This window comes from Cercospora kikuchii (genome assembly GCF_019650295.1).
Source record: "Cercospora kikuchii DNA, contig_00004, whole genome shotgun sequence".
NCBI classification, from domain to species: domain Eukaryota; kingdom Fungi; phylum Ascomycota; class Dothideomycetes; order Mycosphaerellales; family Mycosphaerellaceae; genus Cercospora; species Cercospora kikuchii.
In genome coordinates, this window is record NW_025408585.1 from 1,591,136 (window position 1) to 1,607,252 (window position 16,117).

At 54.4% G+C, this 16,117-nt stretch overlaps 7 protein-coding genes across 7 annotated transcripts; 3 read left to right on the forward strand and 4 right to left on the reverse strand.

The window, feature by feature from the left end:
- Positions 1 to 310: 310 nt before the first annotated feature.
- Positions 311 to 2,620, reverse strand: CKM354_000685500 (uncharacterized protein; the record flags this gene model as incomplete). Its single annotated transcript, XM_044802190.1, has 5 exons — positions 311 to 617; positions 668 to 1,467; positions 1,520 to 2,202; positions 2,253 to 2,280; positions 2,333 to 2,620. 5 exons carry the CDS (start codon positions 2,618 to 2,620, stop codon positions 311 to 313), a joined length of 2,106 nt encoding a protein of 701 aa, XP_044658125.1.
- A 5,241-nt stretch (positions 2,621 to 7,861) lies between these two features.
- CKM354_000685600 (translation initiation factor eIF3 core subunit g) lies at positions 7,862 to 8,799 on the forward strand (the record flags this gene model as incomplete). Its single annotated transcript, XM_044802191.1, has 2 exons — positions 7,862 to 8,518; positions 8,575 to 8,799. 2 exons carry the CDS (start codon positions 7,862 to 7,864, stop codon positions 8,797 to 8,799), a joined length of 882 nt encoding a protein of 293 aa, XP_044658126.1.
- A 154-nt stretch (positions 8,800 to 8,953) lies between these two features.
- Positions 8,954 to 10,600, reverse strand: CKM354_000685700 (uncharacterized protein; the record flags this gene model as incomplete). The annotated part of the gene is made up of 4 exons (XM_044802192.1): positions 8,954 to 9,309; positions 9,387 to 9,560; positions 9,804 to 10,056; positions 10,106 to 10,600. 4 exons carry the CDS (start codon positions 10,598 to 10,600, stop codon positions 8,954 to 8,956), a joined length of 1,278 nt encoding a protein of 425 aa, XP_044658127.1.
- A 607-nt stretch (positions 10,601 to 11,207) lies between these two features.
- CKM354_000685800 (uncharacterized protein) lies at positions 11,208 to 12,142 on the reverse strand (the record flags this gene model as incomplete). Its single annotated transcript, XM_044802193.1, has 3 exons — positions 11,208 to 11,561; positions 11,613 to 12,006; positions 12,057 to 12,142. 3 exons carry the CDS (start codon positions 12,140 to 12,142, stop codon positions 11,208 to 11,210), a joined length of 834 nt encoding a protein of 277 aa, XP_044658128.1.
- Positions 12,143 to 12,920: 778 nt separating this feature from the next.
- CKM354_000685900 (uncharacterized protein) lies at positions 12,921 to 13,196 on the forward strand (the record flags this gene model as incomplete). Its single annotated transcript, XM_044802194.1, has 2 exons — positions 12,921 to 13,038; positions 13,102 to 13,196. The coding sequence occupies 2 exons, from the start codon at positions 12,921 to 12,923 to the stop codon at positions 13,194 to 13,196; spliced, it is 213 nt and encodes a 70-aa protein (XP_044658129.1).
- A 475-nt stretch (positions 13,197 to 13,671) lies between these two features.
- Positions 13,672 to 14,840, forward strand: CKM354_000686000 (uncharacterized protein; the record flags this gene model as incomplete). The annotated part of the gene is made up of 3 exons (XM_044802195.1): positions 13,672 to 14,471; positions 14,604 to 14,722; positions 14,794 to 14,840. 3 exons carry the CDS (start codon positions 13,672 to 13,674, stop codon positions 14,838 to 14,840), a joined length of 966 nt encoding a protein of 321 aa, XP_044658130.1.
- Positions 14,841 to 15,355: 515 nt separating this feature from the next.
- Positions 15,356 to 16,040, reverse strand: CKM354_000686100 (uncharacterized protein; the record flags this gene model as incomplete). Its single annotated transcript, XM_044802196.1, has 2 exons — positions 15,356 to 15,811; positions 15,867 to 16,040. 2 exons carry the CDS (start codon positions 16,038 to 16,040, stop codon positions 15,356 to 15,358), a joined length of 630 nt encoding a protein of 209 aa, XP_044658131.1.
- Between the last annotated feature and the right edge of the window lie 77 nt (positions 16,041 to 16,117).

The window sequence follows — 16,117 nt, forward strand, 5'->3', positions numbered from 1 at the left end:
GAAGATCGAGCGGAGGGCAAGGCAAGTTCCGAAATCTGCGAGGTGTTTAAGGCCTCATGAGCTGCAGAGTGTTTGTCGTCTTCGATGGCTGGAAGGTGCTTGTCACCTTGTCCGAGTGGGGATTCCAAGGTCCTGTCTAAGCTGTCTTCGATGGAAGCAATGCAGCCGGTCACAAGCTCAAACACTGCGGGTCCTCGTCGCATGCAGCAAAGATCGGAGACAGCTCTTGAGCAAAGCACTGCCTTGATATCACAATTGATCCTAGCACTTGCAGCTGGCGGAAGTGGAGTTGATGATATGCTCTTCATGGTCATGGCGGACTGGTAGTCGGATCTTGAATGGCCGGGCTAAGACTCCCGTCTACCGAACCATTTCCCAAGCTCTTGAGGTCGTCAGAAAACCCATGCTCGTCCAGATTCATTGTGCGAAATATACCACTCATATTGCTTATCCCTGTAGCCCAGGCATCTGTCGGTCGTGTCGCTCGATACTCGACGAATTCGCGAATGGTGCGGATAGTAGCTGGATACCCCTCGTCGTTGGGCAGCCACCAATGCGACACATCCTCGGACCATGTGTCGCTCATACGTTTACGAAAGGTCTCAGGGTAGATGTATCTGCCTGAGAGTTAGCCTGGTCGGGGGCCCCTGATCTTCGTCCAACATACCCGAGCTGCTCAATGCGTGCAAACTTTCTCTGGCACCATCTCGTGTGTCGCTCGTCCTTGGGCAGAAAGAGACTCATGATACCGAGGCTTGCTTGACACCCCAGGATCGCGTTTTTTCCACCCTCTTGATTGTATTGAATCGCATCGAACAGCTTGCACTTCCTCATTGCAATCTGTGTCAGCTCAGGGGAGGGTGACTGTCCCATGGCCATTCCCAACTGGTATTTGAACATAAGGTCGATGGCCAGGTGGTCTATGAGAACGAAATTCATGGTTGCCAGCTCTCCAGCGTATAGGAATCGTGGATCTCGGAAGCCAAAGAGGTCTTCCTCCCCGGGTGGCAGGGCGTCTGGAAAGGCAGTGACGAAACAGGAAGGATCGGTGAACGCAGTCTCGATTGTATGCCCGAACTCTGCAAACTCCTTGGATAATGTTTCGATTCCTGCGACAAAAGCTTCGTCGCTTATGGTGCCCTTCGCCTTGCCAGCGAAGAGAATCGTCACGTCCGTTGCCAGAAGCCGCGTCGTCGCAAAGTACGATTCGAATCGAGCGCCGAGATCTTTCGGTTTGTCCCTCGTCTGTCGTTTGTAGAAGTCTGCAGAAGCAGCGAACCATTGACGGTCGAGAATCGTCTCTCCGCCGGAGAGCATCCCTGCGAAGAGGTCGAAGCGGATATACCAAGTGATGATCTTGCGCCGTGTTTCGTCCTGTAAGATCGTTTGAGGGGTGAAGAGATCGGTGAGAATCTGATAAGCTGCCTTCTGGTGACCGAGTAGGTTGACCCAGTCTCCCAAGAACTCCTAAAGATGTGTTAGCCGACAGGAAACTACCATCCACCATGCGGTTCCATACCTCGATCGTCGCGAGCTGAAGGATCGTCAGTAAGGTGGCAATGCTGTGCCTTTGCTTCTTCAGCGATTGCTGCAGGAACGCTATGGACTTGTTGTAATAGGACAGGAACGCCGAAATATCGCTGTCGTTTTGCGCAACGGCGTGATGGTAGGCTGCGAATGCCACGATGGCATAGAGCAGGGCTGCGCTTCCGTCGTTCATCGCAATCTCCAGGAAGGTGGTCTTCAGGAAGTCTCCCCCGTCGTATTTGAAAGCATAGTGGTGGTGCGTCATGTGTTGCTGGTGGAACTGCAGGTAGTACTTCACATCCTTGGGTAGCGCATTCCACCGTGCATTCTGCGAGATGCTGCTGCTCCTGATTGACTGCCGCGAAGACGTCCGGGGCGCGTGCGGCCGTGCGCCGTGGACGCTGGCGTCTGCTGCTGGGGATGTGTTCTGCTCCGGTCGCGTGCTGGGTGTATCTGACGGTTTGCGCTCCGACGACGAGCCGTCGTGGTTGAGATCGTCCTCGTCCACGTCTGGGATGGCCGACAGAGGTTCGTGTTCATCGCCGTCGAACTCGCTACCTGATGGGCTGGAGCCGTTGGGGGACCCTTTCCGTCGGCTGCCTTTTGACCTTGCGGTGGAAGGTGCGCTAACTGCGTCACCCGGGTAAGTACATTCGCGCTTGCCCTTTCGACACCCTAGATGTTTGGTCAACTGCATGCTTCTGCACAGCTGCGGGAGTTCGTACTGTCGCAAATCGGATGGCTCTCGTCGCACTTTCGTCGTCCGTCAGTACTCGGGCTGTCAAAGCATATTGCTACACCTCACCTTCACTCTCCGCTGTCTGCAAGTGTAGCACCCGCTCCTAGTCCGCCGGTGCTTGACATGCTCCGCTCCCTGTGGCTGACGCCGCCGTGACCGCGCCGGCGCCTGCGGGGGAAGTATCGTCCTCCCAGCGTCTTCGAAGTCGGAGTACGAGCCTATGCTTTCCATCGACATGTTCTGCACCTGGTGGAGTCTTGGCGTCTGTTGATATGCATCTGCTGGCATGTTGGGTGTCGGAGGGAAGCCATGAGGGTAGTACATGTGCGGTGGGTAATGACCATGGCCGTCCATGACGAGGTTTAGTCGTCCCTGTCCGGGACGCAGTGGCAATGTTCACAAGCAAGAGATAGACTTCGTCGAGTACCGAGTGGCCGTGGTGTAGAGTTGTATAGCGTGCCTGGGGGCGGCGGGTAAGGTTTCAGAAGGTCTGTATGCTTAATGTGCCCAGTGTCTGCAGGATGCTGATGGCCGTTTGAAGTTCCGGCAAAGGCGTCAGCCGCCCCGTATGGTCGAAGACTGGCAGGGCCGTGGCGGCAGGCTTTGATCACAACGTGGTGATAACGTGGTGATCTGCAGCGCTGAGGAGCCGCCAGTGGCTCGGTCGCGAGAGCGCGGAACAATGGACAGACACGGCACAGCGTCGCCTGCTGGATGGGCCGCGGACGGTATAGCGACCTTGTTCATATGTCTAGATCGATGGGCATGATCAACACGTGCAGCACGGCAGACTCCGTGAGCAGCGACAGTGGCCCCTTTGGCAGAACAGCAGATCCACATGTTCGCTCGTGGGCAATAAGGAAGCTTGCTTGATACAAGGGCCAGGCGGGGCGGTACTCAATCGGACGTTCTTCCTTTTCGAACTGCACGGCGAGTGATCGACACCGGGAGTCGCTGTTAGTCTGTGCGCATGGGTGGTAGGGATGCGTGCCACTACGTGCAGACCAACGAGCAGCCGCAAGTCTGGGCGGTCAAGCAGGCAGGCTGCGCTGCGTGCTGCGAGTGACCGAAGCTTCTCGCGCGCCGCGCCTCTGTCTGCACAAGCACTGCGGACAGGCCATGGTGAGACGGCGGACGCGCATCCTTCGGAGCATTTGACCTGCCCTGCCCGCGCTGGTGGTGATGAGTGAGCGCGCCGACGTGGTACTCCATGTTTCATGCCCGGCGCAGAGTCCTTCCCGTGCGCGCGCCTCTGCTGCTGCTGATGATGCGATGGAGCGCAGAAAAGTCTGCTGCCGCCGCCACCTCCTCCGTGGCCTGCGCAGGGCGGCGCGCGCGAGGGCTCCACCACCTGCACGCCCGCAGCGTCGACGAGCGCGCGCTACACTTGACAGCTCCAGCGCCCAGCGGAAGGCGTGGACAGGGGCCCAACGTGCAGCAGCTCGGCGGCCCACTGCGCTCCGGAAGCCGATCGTCAGGCCAGTAGGGCGCTGCCTACGAACGCTTTTGGGCGTCAAGAGGGCACTCGAGGCTCTGATGATGCTGCCAACCCGGCGTCTTCCGTCGCGGCCAAGCACGTTAGGGTTGGATCACCTTGGATGGCGAGGGCCAAAGTCTATGGCCTATTCTCTCGCCGTAAAACGCCTCGCAGGTGCATTGCGGCGTGGAAAAGCTCGACGCCACCTCCGCCTCGCGCGCCGGAGCAGCCACTCAAACACCCCTACTACTGCGAGGCAATATGTTAACCTTCAAGGCGGCATATCGCTCGTCTGACGACCACGACGGCGAGACGCCGTTGCGCCTGTGCCTGCGAACAGAACAGCCATCATCGTCAGCTAGCGCGCTGCTGTATTGCGGCGGAGCGACACATTGCCGGTATCGTGCGACTGTTGCGACATGTCGGCCGAAGTCACAATCCAGAGATCGACAGTCCTTACTTGCTGGCTTGCGCATGCTCCTACAGTACCATGACCATCTCGGTGCCGAGTCATCTGCGATCTGCTTCTGCTGCAAGACGATGATCGCCATGGGCTATGGCAAGGCATTTTCGCCGGCTGACTCGGCGTGCAAGACTCTGCCATGTTCGCCGCTGCATGTGTCTACGGTGCCAACGCAAGAGGCGGCGCACGGAGCGAACACAGGCTGCAGAAGAGACAGAGCCATGGCGGAGCGCCCGCAGGCCCGGGAGACGAGACAGAGTTAGAGTTTACATTTGCCATGATGCCCACGTGGGAGAGGCGCCATGTCCCTGCGCCAATGGGTGATATCGTGGGTCTCGTGCTACCTGCTGTGCGATGCTGTGCCTTGCGACAGGGACTGGGGGCCGTGAATGCGAAAGGCACGACGGCCAAAATAGCCATCCGAGCAGGCCAGTCATGCCCTCGTAGCACCGACAAAGTCAATGCAAAAGACACGGCTATGTGATTACCAGATGCACGATAGCGCACGCTGACAACAGGCTGTATTGCGGCATGCACCTCTGCGAAGCTCCCGCGCAACGCAATCGCAGCTGCCAAAGCGTATTTGGCTCTGCTGTTGATCGCACACGTCGACGAGGCTGCAATATCGAAAGCCGGTCGCACCATAGGGCCCCATAGGCTCTTGCATGATCGGCGGCCTGCTCTCATCGGATCCTTGTCTCACATGGTTTGGGCCCGCTCTTGTTGGCTCAGTTTCAGCGCACGGACGCATGTCGATCTCACAGAGCTAGCATTCTTCGTCCCTTCCTTTGCCTTTCTCGATGTCTGCGTGCGAATGCGAAAGGCCTGACACGCACGGTAAGGCAAAGATCGTCAGCTTCACACATGCCGAATTCTGCTGCCAGCCACGGACTGTCGCGCTGCGACTCCCCGCCAACGTCACCAGGGCCACGTCCACCAGTGATGAGACAGGAGTGCATTGGCTTCTCCACCACTGCTCCAGCCAGAATGCCTAGCCATCGCAGTATACGACACTTACGACTATCGATGCACACGGCTTATACCGCGCAGCCTAGGTGCGGTATAACGTCAGTCGAGCGAGCCACGCGTGGCTAGATCGACGTCAATAGTCTGTTCAACGCTTCAGGATGTGGCTCGACACTGCCAGCATGCCCAATTCATGCCAAGTTCCTGCGCCAAACCTGCTCGACGACCGACAACAGGTGGCGGAGCTTCCTTTCAACTGCACCAGATCGACGGCATTCGTGGACATGGCAAACGTGAATGCGCCAACAATAGTTCCGACAAGGTCCTGCAATTCGCACTTGATCTCCAGGTCCTGCACCCTCGATCCCAGTTTGTCCCAAAACAGCAATACCTCCGGTGGCTAGAAATTCTGGGTTTCGCGAACCAAAACCGCCAAACCATGGCCTGGTCGCCATCACACGCCCTTCGGCACTCCTCTCGCCTCACGAACGTCTGCTTGGCATGGTTCCCCGGATGAAGTTGGATGATGCCGAGACCGTGCCTCTCAATCCCGGTATCGAAGAGACGTCGAATTCGCAAATGAGACACTGAGCGCCTGAACGACTTCTACTGCCGGAGCCTCATGCTGATACAGGCGCGATCCGGGCCCCGGACTTTGTGCGGCCTCTGTGCTGTGATGCATTGCATCAGACTACAGAGTGTGACGCACGGCCTGATAAACATTCAGGCTGATTTGAGAACGCCATTTCACCTAGGACTTCTACAATACGAATGAGACTGCCCTTGGCCCAATCTTGGACGTTCACGCTCGATGCGCAGAATAGAAATGTCCAGTCGTGGCAAATCACGTACCATACGAGCCGGCGGGCTCACTGCTCTCCGATCAGACAGGCACGCGATTCGCACCGCCAATCTGTCTGTCATTGTTTCCACCTTGTTGGGCTACCTAGTATCACAGGCGGCACGCTTGAGATAGAGCAGGCGCCAGGATGTCTCGGGTCTGACGCCAGCGCGGTAAGCAACGCATGCCATGTCGTTCTCATTGCGGACCATTCACACAATTCGGATCATTTCGAGGGCCGTGCCAGCTACTTCGTAACTTGGCCTTCCCTTTCGGGTTGACGGGACGCAATTGGTGCTTGCTCATGTTCCGGACCCGAATGCGTGGCAGGGACCGCAGTGACGAGAAATGAGGATGGTGCCTCAGCACTCAATCTCATTCGGTGGACTTGCATCAATCCTGGTTGAACACCTCCGGATTAGCTGGACACCCTGAACGTGCACTCCGCCCTGATAGAGAGCCTCGGAGATGTGATCCTGACGCAAGAATGCTCTCCATGTTGACAACGGAGCATTCGGTGAGCTTTCCTTCGGTAAGAACGGCACGCTGATGCTTGTAGGTTGATGGCACGCCAAGGCTCATACTGGCTGTGATCCTAAACTAGCAAGGTATTATTGATGAACAGCGACGCATTATCCAATGTGCTTTCCCCCGAAGGACGGTGTCCTTCAGTTCCCGAATCACGATCATCAAGCAAGGGTGCACTCTAGCTCCATTGCTAGCTTGATGGACAGCAATATCCGATTTGACCTCGTTCCTTCATTTCGGCCAGCACTACCAACGAGCGCACCGCCGCCTGAGTCCAGACAGCTTCCAAGAAAGACCTGACGTCGAAGTGGATGCTTCTCGTCTAGCGTGACGTGCATACCCCTTTCTTACCCGCAATAGCGAAGTATTGCCATGCCCGAAGTCTAACCTAAGGATCGTACTGACTAGATCCTAGCATTTGGATATGCATACCCGCGAGCCCGCAGACCATGAACGGCTGGATGGTATTCTAGGCCTTCTGGGCCGGCGACCTAAAAGATAGACCTGGTCTACGGCCGGTGTCTGGAAAGGCTCTAAAGCTCATGTCGACGCCACAAGCCACAAGTCATACCGAAGGATGCTTTCGTTCAGTCTGCTCTCCCGACTGACTCGGGTTTGCTCGCATTTGAGACAGTCTCACAAATTCGACGTCACAACTGACACTTATCACGCCTCCGCGTCCTACTAGAGGGTACATGTTAAGGTGTCCCAATTCTCGGCCCAACTAGATGTGACGACCAAAAGGAGCCTCAATACTCCCCTGACGCAGAGGGTACGAGCAATGGCCTGATGTGTCGTCAGCTCTTGGACAAGCTGGGGCACAGACGCGTCGTCGTACATTGATCTTCCTGGACCGCAATATACGCTTGTCTGTGATCGAGGCACGGAGCCGGACTCCTACGTGAGCTGCCACCACAAGTAGACAGCCGGCAGAGACATCATCCGGCAGGGGCATTGTTATACTCCCCAAGTCCAAGGGCGAGTACGTAGGCTGGTGAGAATCATCAGACAGATCGCTCGAGGGCCAACCGTGCCAAAAGACAGATGCCAACGGACTGCACTGTAGGTCGATCAATATTCGTCATGCAGTACCGCACAGGATATTACACTGGTGCCTGTTCGCAGGCTGCGCTGAATTCAGCGACTTTGTATGCAGCTTCGATACACGACCTGTAGAGCAGTGCAACACGCGCACAGCTCCCGTCTCATTAATTTCTGTGACGCGCTCACGTGACTGACCCCACACTCGCACCTTCCACAATTCGACAACGCCGCTTCACGTGTTGAACTTTTTGAACAGTCCCCATCACCACACACAACATGGCCGCCGCAGTACAAAACCCGCCGCGAGGCACCGACTGGGCCGACGACGATGATGCGCCCGATCTCAGCAACGCCATTCCCGCTCCACAAATCACCAAGAATAAGGACGGCACTGAAACAGTCATCACATTCTTCATCAACGAGGAGGGCAAAAAAGTCAAACGCACACAACGAATTCGCCGCAGCGTCGTAAAGAAGCGGGAAAACCCTCGTGTCGCTGAGCGCAGGGCATGGCCCAAGATGGGTATCGAGGCTGGTCGCGCAGCGGGCCCGCATCCGGATACCACGACACTCGGCGAGAACATCATTTTCCGACCGCAGGTGGGCTTCAAGGCCGGTGGCGCACAAGAGAAGGCTCCCGAGGAGGACAAGAAGGCCGAGGCGTTGAAGAAAATGCAGATCAAATGTCGTATTTGTTCGGGAGATCACTTCACGACAAAGTGTCCGTTCAAGGACACTATGGCGCCTACAGGAGAGGATGCTGCGCCAGTGGATATGGATGCTATTGCGGGAGATGACAAGGGCGGTCTGGGTGCTGGTGGAAGTAGTTATGTGCCGCCGCATCTGCGTAAGGGTGGCGCTGGTGCTGGTGGCGGTGAGAGGATGGGTGGCAAGTTCGAGCGGGACGATCTTGCTACATTGCGTGTCACAAACGTGAGTTCGCGAAAAGACATTTTACTGCATTTGATGAATACTGATTTATTGCACAGGTCTCAGAATTCGCAGAAGAAGCCGATCTGCGCGAGATGTTCGAGCGCTGGGGTCGTGTCACTCGTGTCTTCTTGGCTAAGGACCGTGAAACAGGTAGAGCGAAGGGCTTTGCGTTCGTCAGTTACGCCGACCGGTCAGACGCTGCACGTGCTTGCGAGAAGATGGATGGTTTCGGTTACGGGCATTTGATCCTGCGTGTCGAGTTTGCCAAGAAGAGCACTTAGAGAGCAGCTGGAAAGCTACGAAAATTCTGCATGTACTACGGTATGGGTCGCATCGCCTTGAGTCGCGGTGCATCGCGAAGAAGCGGATAGATGAAATGCAAGATCTGATCGCCTTCGTACTACTTTCTACATTCAGGATTGTCCTACTAATTCTTCATGCACCCAGTGGATTCGCCGCGTCAACCTTCATCTCCGGCAACATTCCCAACTTGGCGAATTCTTCGAATGTCTCGAAGAAAGCCTCCAGAATGTCCACATATCCCGTAAACCCAGCTCTTCGCACTTTATCTTGTCCGATAACACCAAATCTCATGTAAACATAATCCCCCAGAAAGGTTTTATCTATCTCCTCCTCGCTCTCGAATGGGTCATGCGTTAATCTCCCTCCACTCTGCTCCTGAATCTCCTTCCATGTCTTGTGGTTCTCCGGCTTCCGCGCCCAGTCCGCAAGCGAAAATTCGAGAGGTGTCTCAAGAGGAGGACCATATCCCAGCGGCGAGTCTTTGCCTCCTGCCATTTGCATTGTCTTGGGAAACGAGCGTTCGGTGTCTGATTTGGGGAGTTTGACGCCTTCGGAGACGGAGTACCAGCGAGCAAGTTCATGGAAAAGGTGGTCAAAGGATAGGAGAGAGCCGTCGGTGGCGTTGAAGCTTGGTTGGCGTTTTGGGGCTCTAGGACGGCCCATTCGGAGAGGTAGCCTGTCATGCGAGCGGTGGACATTGATTGGGCGAATTGCCAGGCTTCCCAGTCACCGCCAAATTCTGGAGCACAGTTGGTCAGTATCACGAATGGCTTGGAAATGAGGGGCGTCCATGCTGGCTAGTTGGAGCATGACTAGTGTATACAGCCCGCAAGGTGCTCTGATGGGTCTGTTTTACATCATTCGCCACAAACTTCAAACCAACCAGGTGCAGACCGAGTGGCTCGTAATGCGCCGCAAAGATGAAGTTCAAGTTCCAGCGTCTTTGCTCTCAAGCTCTGAGTTCGTTGGAGAGCGTACTTACCTAGGGGCTCTCCTTTATGAGCCTGCACGGCAGCGTAGACGCCAAATGGATAAGCTGTATTCATCCAGGTCTGTGTCACGCTACCAATAATTGGGAATGGCCGAACAATGTTCCAGCCTGTCTCTGGATGCTCCTCACAATACTGCTCAAGCAGACGACCCTGTTCATAATAGAATTGATCGGGTTGCAAATGCTTGGGAGCAGGATCAGATTCGCGAACTGGGTTGCGGACACGGCCGATGTGTCTGTGAATCTAGTCAGGAAATGTACATGATCTGCCTGAGAAGATTCACAACTCATACTCCATAGTGTTTGCCTCCTGTCTGTAGTAGGATCCTCTTGGGTTGGATGTTCGCCTTTGGCAAAGCTTGAAGGAGGTTGTCGACCAGCGGTACATTGAGATTGTAAAGCTTTTCAGAAACATCCGGGCTCATGGCGTTCTCATTCTCAACAGTCATGTATGAATAGAAGAAGATGTAGTCTGGTTTCACCTGGGCGTTTTTGAGACTTTCAGCAATCTCTCCAGCATTATCACGCAAATTGACAGAGACGTGTTTTGTCCTTTTTCTTTGATCTTCTGTCAACAGTGCTGCCATTGTCTCTGGAAGGGGTGAGCGAGATAAGATGTAAATAGTGCTCCATCGCTCCGGCGAGTCCAGCAGAGCACGGAGAGCATGGAAACCCGGGATGCCACTTCCGCCACAAATCAGAGCTGTGAGGCCCTTGATGGACGGGTCGAAGGTTGGGAGGTTGCGATAGATGCCGCTGTTGCGAAGAGGGTAGTTCGCGGAAGACATGGTGCGAAAATACGGAGAAGCTTGTTTGGCAATCCAACGATTGAATGTTGATGCTGGTTGCCCCTGATCTGCGATCTCATGGAGTGCTTTTATGCACAACGTGAAGTTCATCTCAAGACGAGTAGTTCGAATCCAGACGTCATGTTGCTGCATTGTAGTGGAAACCTACATGCACGCCATCTCGTCACGACTTGGCAGACCCATAGAAATTGCGGACTATGCAGATACCGCATCGAAAGGCCAAAGGGTTGTTCATGGTTGTTCGTGCGGCGAAGCTTGACGATACGTGCACGCACTCGGTAATGTGACCTCGGTGGAGCATTCGTAGTGATGGACCGCGATCGGTGTAAGGTGCACATGTGTGGGACAAAACTCTTCAAGAGAGATTGAGTTACCGTACCTGTAGACACTCATGGCATTCCGTTCAAGCTTATTAAGCGGGGGTTTTATAGCCAATTCCCGAATGTCCGTGGACCTAGCGCCATCGCCATATTACCTCTTAGTTTGATGGGACTGCACTCATCGGCGTAACTCGTTGTCTTGGCGGGAATTAGTCGCGAGGATCGGAGTTATACAGAGGGCGAGGCCGAGAAAGCAGATCAATGTATCATCCACTCTGAAGCACTTTCTTGGCATTATCGACAACTTTCTTGAGCTCAGCGGTAGCCTTCTCGACGACTTTTTCCATCATTGTGCCGGCCTTCTTCAAATCGTCGGGCCTGGCACATTTTCCCAATTGCATCGCCCGAAGCTTTTTCTGCTGCTTTCCGCGAGCGTCTCTGACACTCGTGCTCGCCTTGTCCCCTGCCTTGATTGCTTCATCGATGACTGCTTTTCGAGATTCTGCTGTAGGAGGAGGGATGTTGAGGACTAAGAGAAGCGGGTTCTGTCCAGTAGGATCGGGTTGTGGTGTAAGCGACAGTGAGGATGACTGAATGGCGGAGGAAACAGGTTTAATATGCTGCGATTGAAATTAGTACTTTCCATCAATGTCCTTCATTTCTCCACCCACATCCGTCTCGCCAACCAGGATTTGCACAGTGCGGCCTTTGGGGATGACCTGGGCGACGTCGTTGAGTTTGACGGTCTGGTTGCTCTGCTTGTCCGGCTGCACACGTAGATTCTCTACAACTTCAGGGTTGAAACGACCACCAGCTCTTAATTTCGACAGGTCGATCTTCAGCCTCTCCAGAGCATTCGATATGTCCTTCTCCAGATCGGTGAAGTCGTATGGGTCCTCGGCCGCCGCGTCGCCCTTTCCCTTGGTTTCGGCCTTCTTCTCTTCTCGGGCAGCCTTACCTCCTTTCTTGCACAGCGATGCTGATGACGAGAATGATTTGACGCCACCCTGAGGGGCTGTAGACTGGACCAAACGCGTTGCTGGGCGGTACGCGACTCTAGTGCTCCTGTGTCCTGTCAGCACCTGCTCGTGGTAACTTATGGGTGTTCATCCTACATTGTTCTCTTCTGCACCACTCCCGCAGTTCTTCTAATTAACGGCGCAAGGCATTCGCCGACGAGAACTCCACAGTATCGACACATAATTGCGGTTGGTTGTGGGGGTTCAATGAGCAGAAGTGACGAGGTGAGCTTCATGGTCAGGCTGGAGAGGAGGTTGCCACGACTTTTGTCATTAAGGCGAGATGCTTGAGAAGCTTCAGGTCGTTCCACCGAGCTGCACTTCACCACATCATCTTTTCAAAGTATAGCAAGATGGTCTGCACAGTGCATGCTCGAGTACCAGGGCTTCGCAGAAATGGAATGCGGGCACACTGCTGTTGGCTCTCTCGCGTCTCATCGCGCGGCGATGTATGAATATACACCCGTGCTCTGAGCGAACGACAAGCGTGCAACGAAATCATGAACGATCAGCTCACTTATCGTAGATCCTGTCATGCAAAGCTTCGCATCATTTTCTTCGGGCCCACCGCTATGTATAGACATCTATACACCGTCACTTCTATGCACCTCGTTCGGACAGCAATAAGAGCGACCGGTCAGCTCATGTTCCCTTACAGCTGAGCATCGGCTGTGCAGCAAGCCGCGAGCACGGACAGGTTAAGCCAACAGAATCCACAGGACATGGCACGCCGCTTCAGCTCGGTGCTAAAGATGGGTTGGGCCAAGAGGTGGAGTTACCTGAACAGCATGGATTTGCTAGCAGCATAGGGTTGTGAAGGGGACTGGAAATCTCCACAGCCAGGTACAAAAGACCATGGCGCCCTCATGCTCTGACTACAGAACAACAAGCAAATCCAACACCTTCAAAAACAAGCAGCAGATATTCGCAAGACCAAGCGTACCTACAGCTTTCGCCAAGATGCAATACTCAATCCTCACCACCCTCGCCGCAGCTTTCATGGCTGTGCAAGCTCTGGCCATTCCTGCACCTGATTTTGGTTCCGCTTTAGACAAGAGACAGTGTTGGGCTGATGGAAGTATGCTTTCACGACAGAGACTTTATCTGTGCTGACATGCCATCCAGCACAATGTGCCTACAGTTCGGAATGTTGCTCTGGATCTTGTTGGTACGACAGAGGTTCTGGCAGCCGCACCTGCGGAGGTACACCATGCTGGAACTGCTAGTGGCAAGTGAGGCTGTGGAGAGCAATGAGTGGCCGCAACAACCTGCTAGAAGTGTCGCCGGCTCTCAGCAAATGATTTGTGTCCATGCTTCTGGGAATTTGGGCCGTCAGTGAAAACCACACTCATTGAACTGTTACATAGACATAGACGGGCGCTTTGAGTAGAATCATATCACGATCCAAGCGAATGGAGGAATACAAACATGTCAAAACATTTTGCATTCGCTTCAAGCCTGTCATGTGAAAGCGGGCAAGTGGAGCCGCGTATTGCCGGCAGGCGCACGCGACACGTGCCTGAAGCAACGATTCGCGATCAACCTCAACTTCCTTTCTTAAATTCAAACACCACACATCGACAATCTGCAACCAGCAAACACTCTCCGCCCCAGCGCGATATTTCGAACGTCCAGCCGCACCTTTCGCGACCACCGATCACGCACTTTCGCGAGCCCAACCTCACCACCGGACCCGCCAGTCCGCTCCAAAATGGCATCACAGCTGGACGCCAAAGAGCTGCAGCAAATCGGCAGGCAGATCCTCAAGGCCGCCGAATCAGGAGACCCAGCCAGCACCGTGCTTGACCTGCTCAAACCGCTCGAGAACTTTCGCGCAACCGAGGACCTCCTCCGGCAATCGAAAATCGGAATCGCTATAACAAAGCTTCGACAGAACAAGGATCCAAAGGTGGCAGAAACTGCTTCGAAGCTGGTAAATCGGTGGAAGCAAGAGGTCAACGCAAAGAAGAAGAAAGCAGGAAGTGATAGCCCTGCACCTCCAAGCAGGAACGGCTTGGGTGCAAGCGCGACAGGCAGCCCTGCACCTCCGGTGAAGTCGGAAGTCAAGGGCGAGCAGCGCAAGAGCACAGTCGATCCCGCCAAGCGCAACACCCAGACAGATCGCATTGACTACAACGTTACGGGCGACAAGACTCGTGATGGTTGCTTGAAGCTCATGTACGATGGGATTGCGTTCATGTCAGAAGAGTCGCCCGATGCGGTTTTCAGCGTGGCTAGGAGAGTCGAGGTTGCTGCATTCGAGCACTTCAAGAACGAGACGAACAACGATTACAAGCAGAAGATGCGATCGCTTTTCCAGAACTTGAAGTTCAAGGACAATCAGCTGCTGAGGAGGGATGTGTTCACGCAGAAGATTGAACCCAAACGTTTCGTGACCATGACCAGCGAGGAGCTGAAGAGTGAGGATCGTCGAAAGGAAGATGAGGCTTTGGAGAAAGAGAACATGAGCAAGGCGATGACTGCTCAGGAGGCGAAGGCCATCTCGACAACGTACGTATTCCTTCCTTCGTTTGCTGACCCTTGGGACATTCTACAACAACCCTGCGCTCTTGTCAGTTCCACGCTGGCAGGCAGCGCAGGGTTGCTTTGCGTCTGAGAGACTTTGGCTGACTAAGCAAATAGCATGACTTGCGGCCGCTGCAAGGAGAGCAAGGTTTCGTACTCCCAGGCACAGACACGTTCCGCTGATGAACCGCTCACGACTTTCTGCGAGTGTACGGTCTGTGGACACAGGTGGAAGTGTAAGTTCGAACGGAACCTCGTTGAATTAATTGCGATGCTAATTGGTCGGTACGACAGTCTCGTAAAGCAGCCGGACAAGCCAGGGCCACGAGCAAAAAAGACGATTGGTGGCATTGAGTGCTCTGCATGGAACGACAGAGCATGTGGGAGCTGCTCGCACACATCGGACTGAGGCGATTTCGCTGCATTATGCCACTCTTGCAGCATGGGCAGCTCGGTAAGCAGTACGACTCAGATCGGACATCATGATCTCGTGGGAGGCCCGAGTTGCAACTTGGCTGCACTTGACTACATGCGAAGTCACTACTCCTAACTTCAGCTGGCAGGCCAGTTGATACGGCCAACAGAACGGCGAGCAGAAACCAGCTATTGCCTTTAGATTTCTAAGGTAGCATAGCGTATGAATTCTCATCGACCACGAGTGCAATTGTTCAGATATGCTGTCTCTGCCCCAAGCTATTGCTGACACCTTCAAAAAGCGCGATCCACCCATCACGAAATGTGGTGACGATCTCGCTCATGCCTATTGAGTGGTCGGGCCGCTGCATCGGCTTCCAACATGAGCCGGTAGATGCTATGAGACATTATCCACATGAATAGACACTACACGCGCCGAGTGGCGTGGGGAAGTGTTACCGATCTGGCACCAAGGCCAATCTCTTTCTTACGGGCTCAAAGGCAATTATTTTTTCAACGTCGCGCGCGAAGCTGTCGTTCTCCCTCATGGCCGACAGAAGCACTGTGCCCTTACCATTCGAAAGCAACTCTTTGCGTTCAACAACGGCGTCCACAAGTTCCTCGCATAGTATCGTCGTGACATCTGGATAGGCATAAGCGACTTTGGCAGCTTTTGCCAGCACTTCGGGTGGTCCCTTAAGAAGAGAAATGAAAGCGTCTGTGGCCACTTCGCAAAGGCCTTCGATATTGTATTTGTCGCCGAGAAGGTACAGGTTGGCGTGCAACTCAATCGCCTCTAATTCGTCGAGGCTGTACACGGAATAGTTGAAGGTGTACATGTACTCCACGAGCGCTTCAATAACCACGGGGTCGTGGTCTGCCGAAAGGTCGATCAATCTCTCGTGAGCTTCCTGCGGTGCTATTAGTGAGGTGCCGTGGCTTGACGCTTGTTCCATTCGCAGGTACCTTGAAGCCGCTCGAACATGCCCTTCTCAATACGTCCGAATGCAAAGCAAGAACGAATCGATGGACATTCCATTTGCGGTCGCCGCAGACGATGACGAAGTCGGTCAGCTTATCTTGCCTGTGGAAGTCTTTCAGTTTCGAGCATAGCTCGAGCCGCGTAGAGTCGTCCGCCATTTCTGATGGTAAGTATTCCACTGCGGATTGAGATGAGGATGACAGTTTTTAAGGGCAGTTGCAGGTGAAGGATTGTG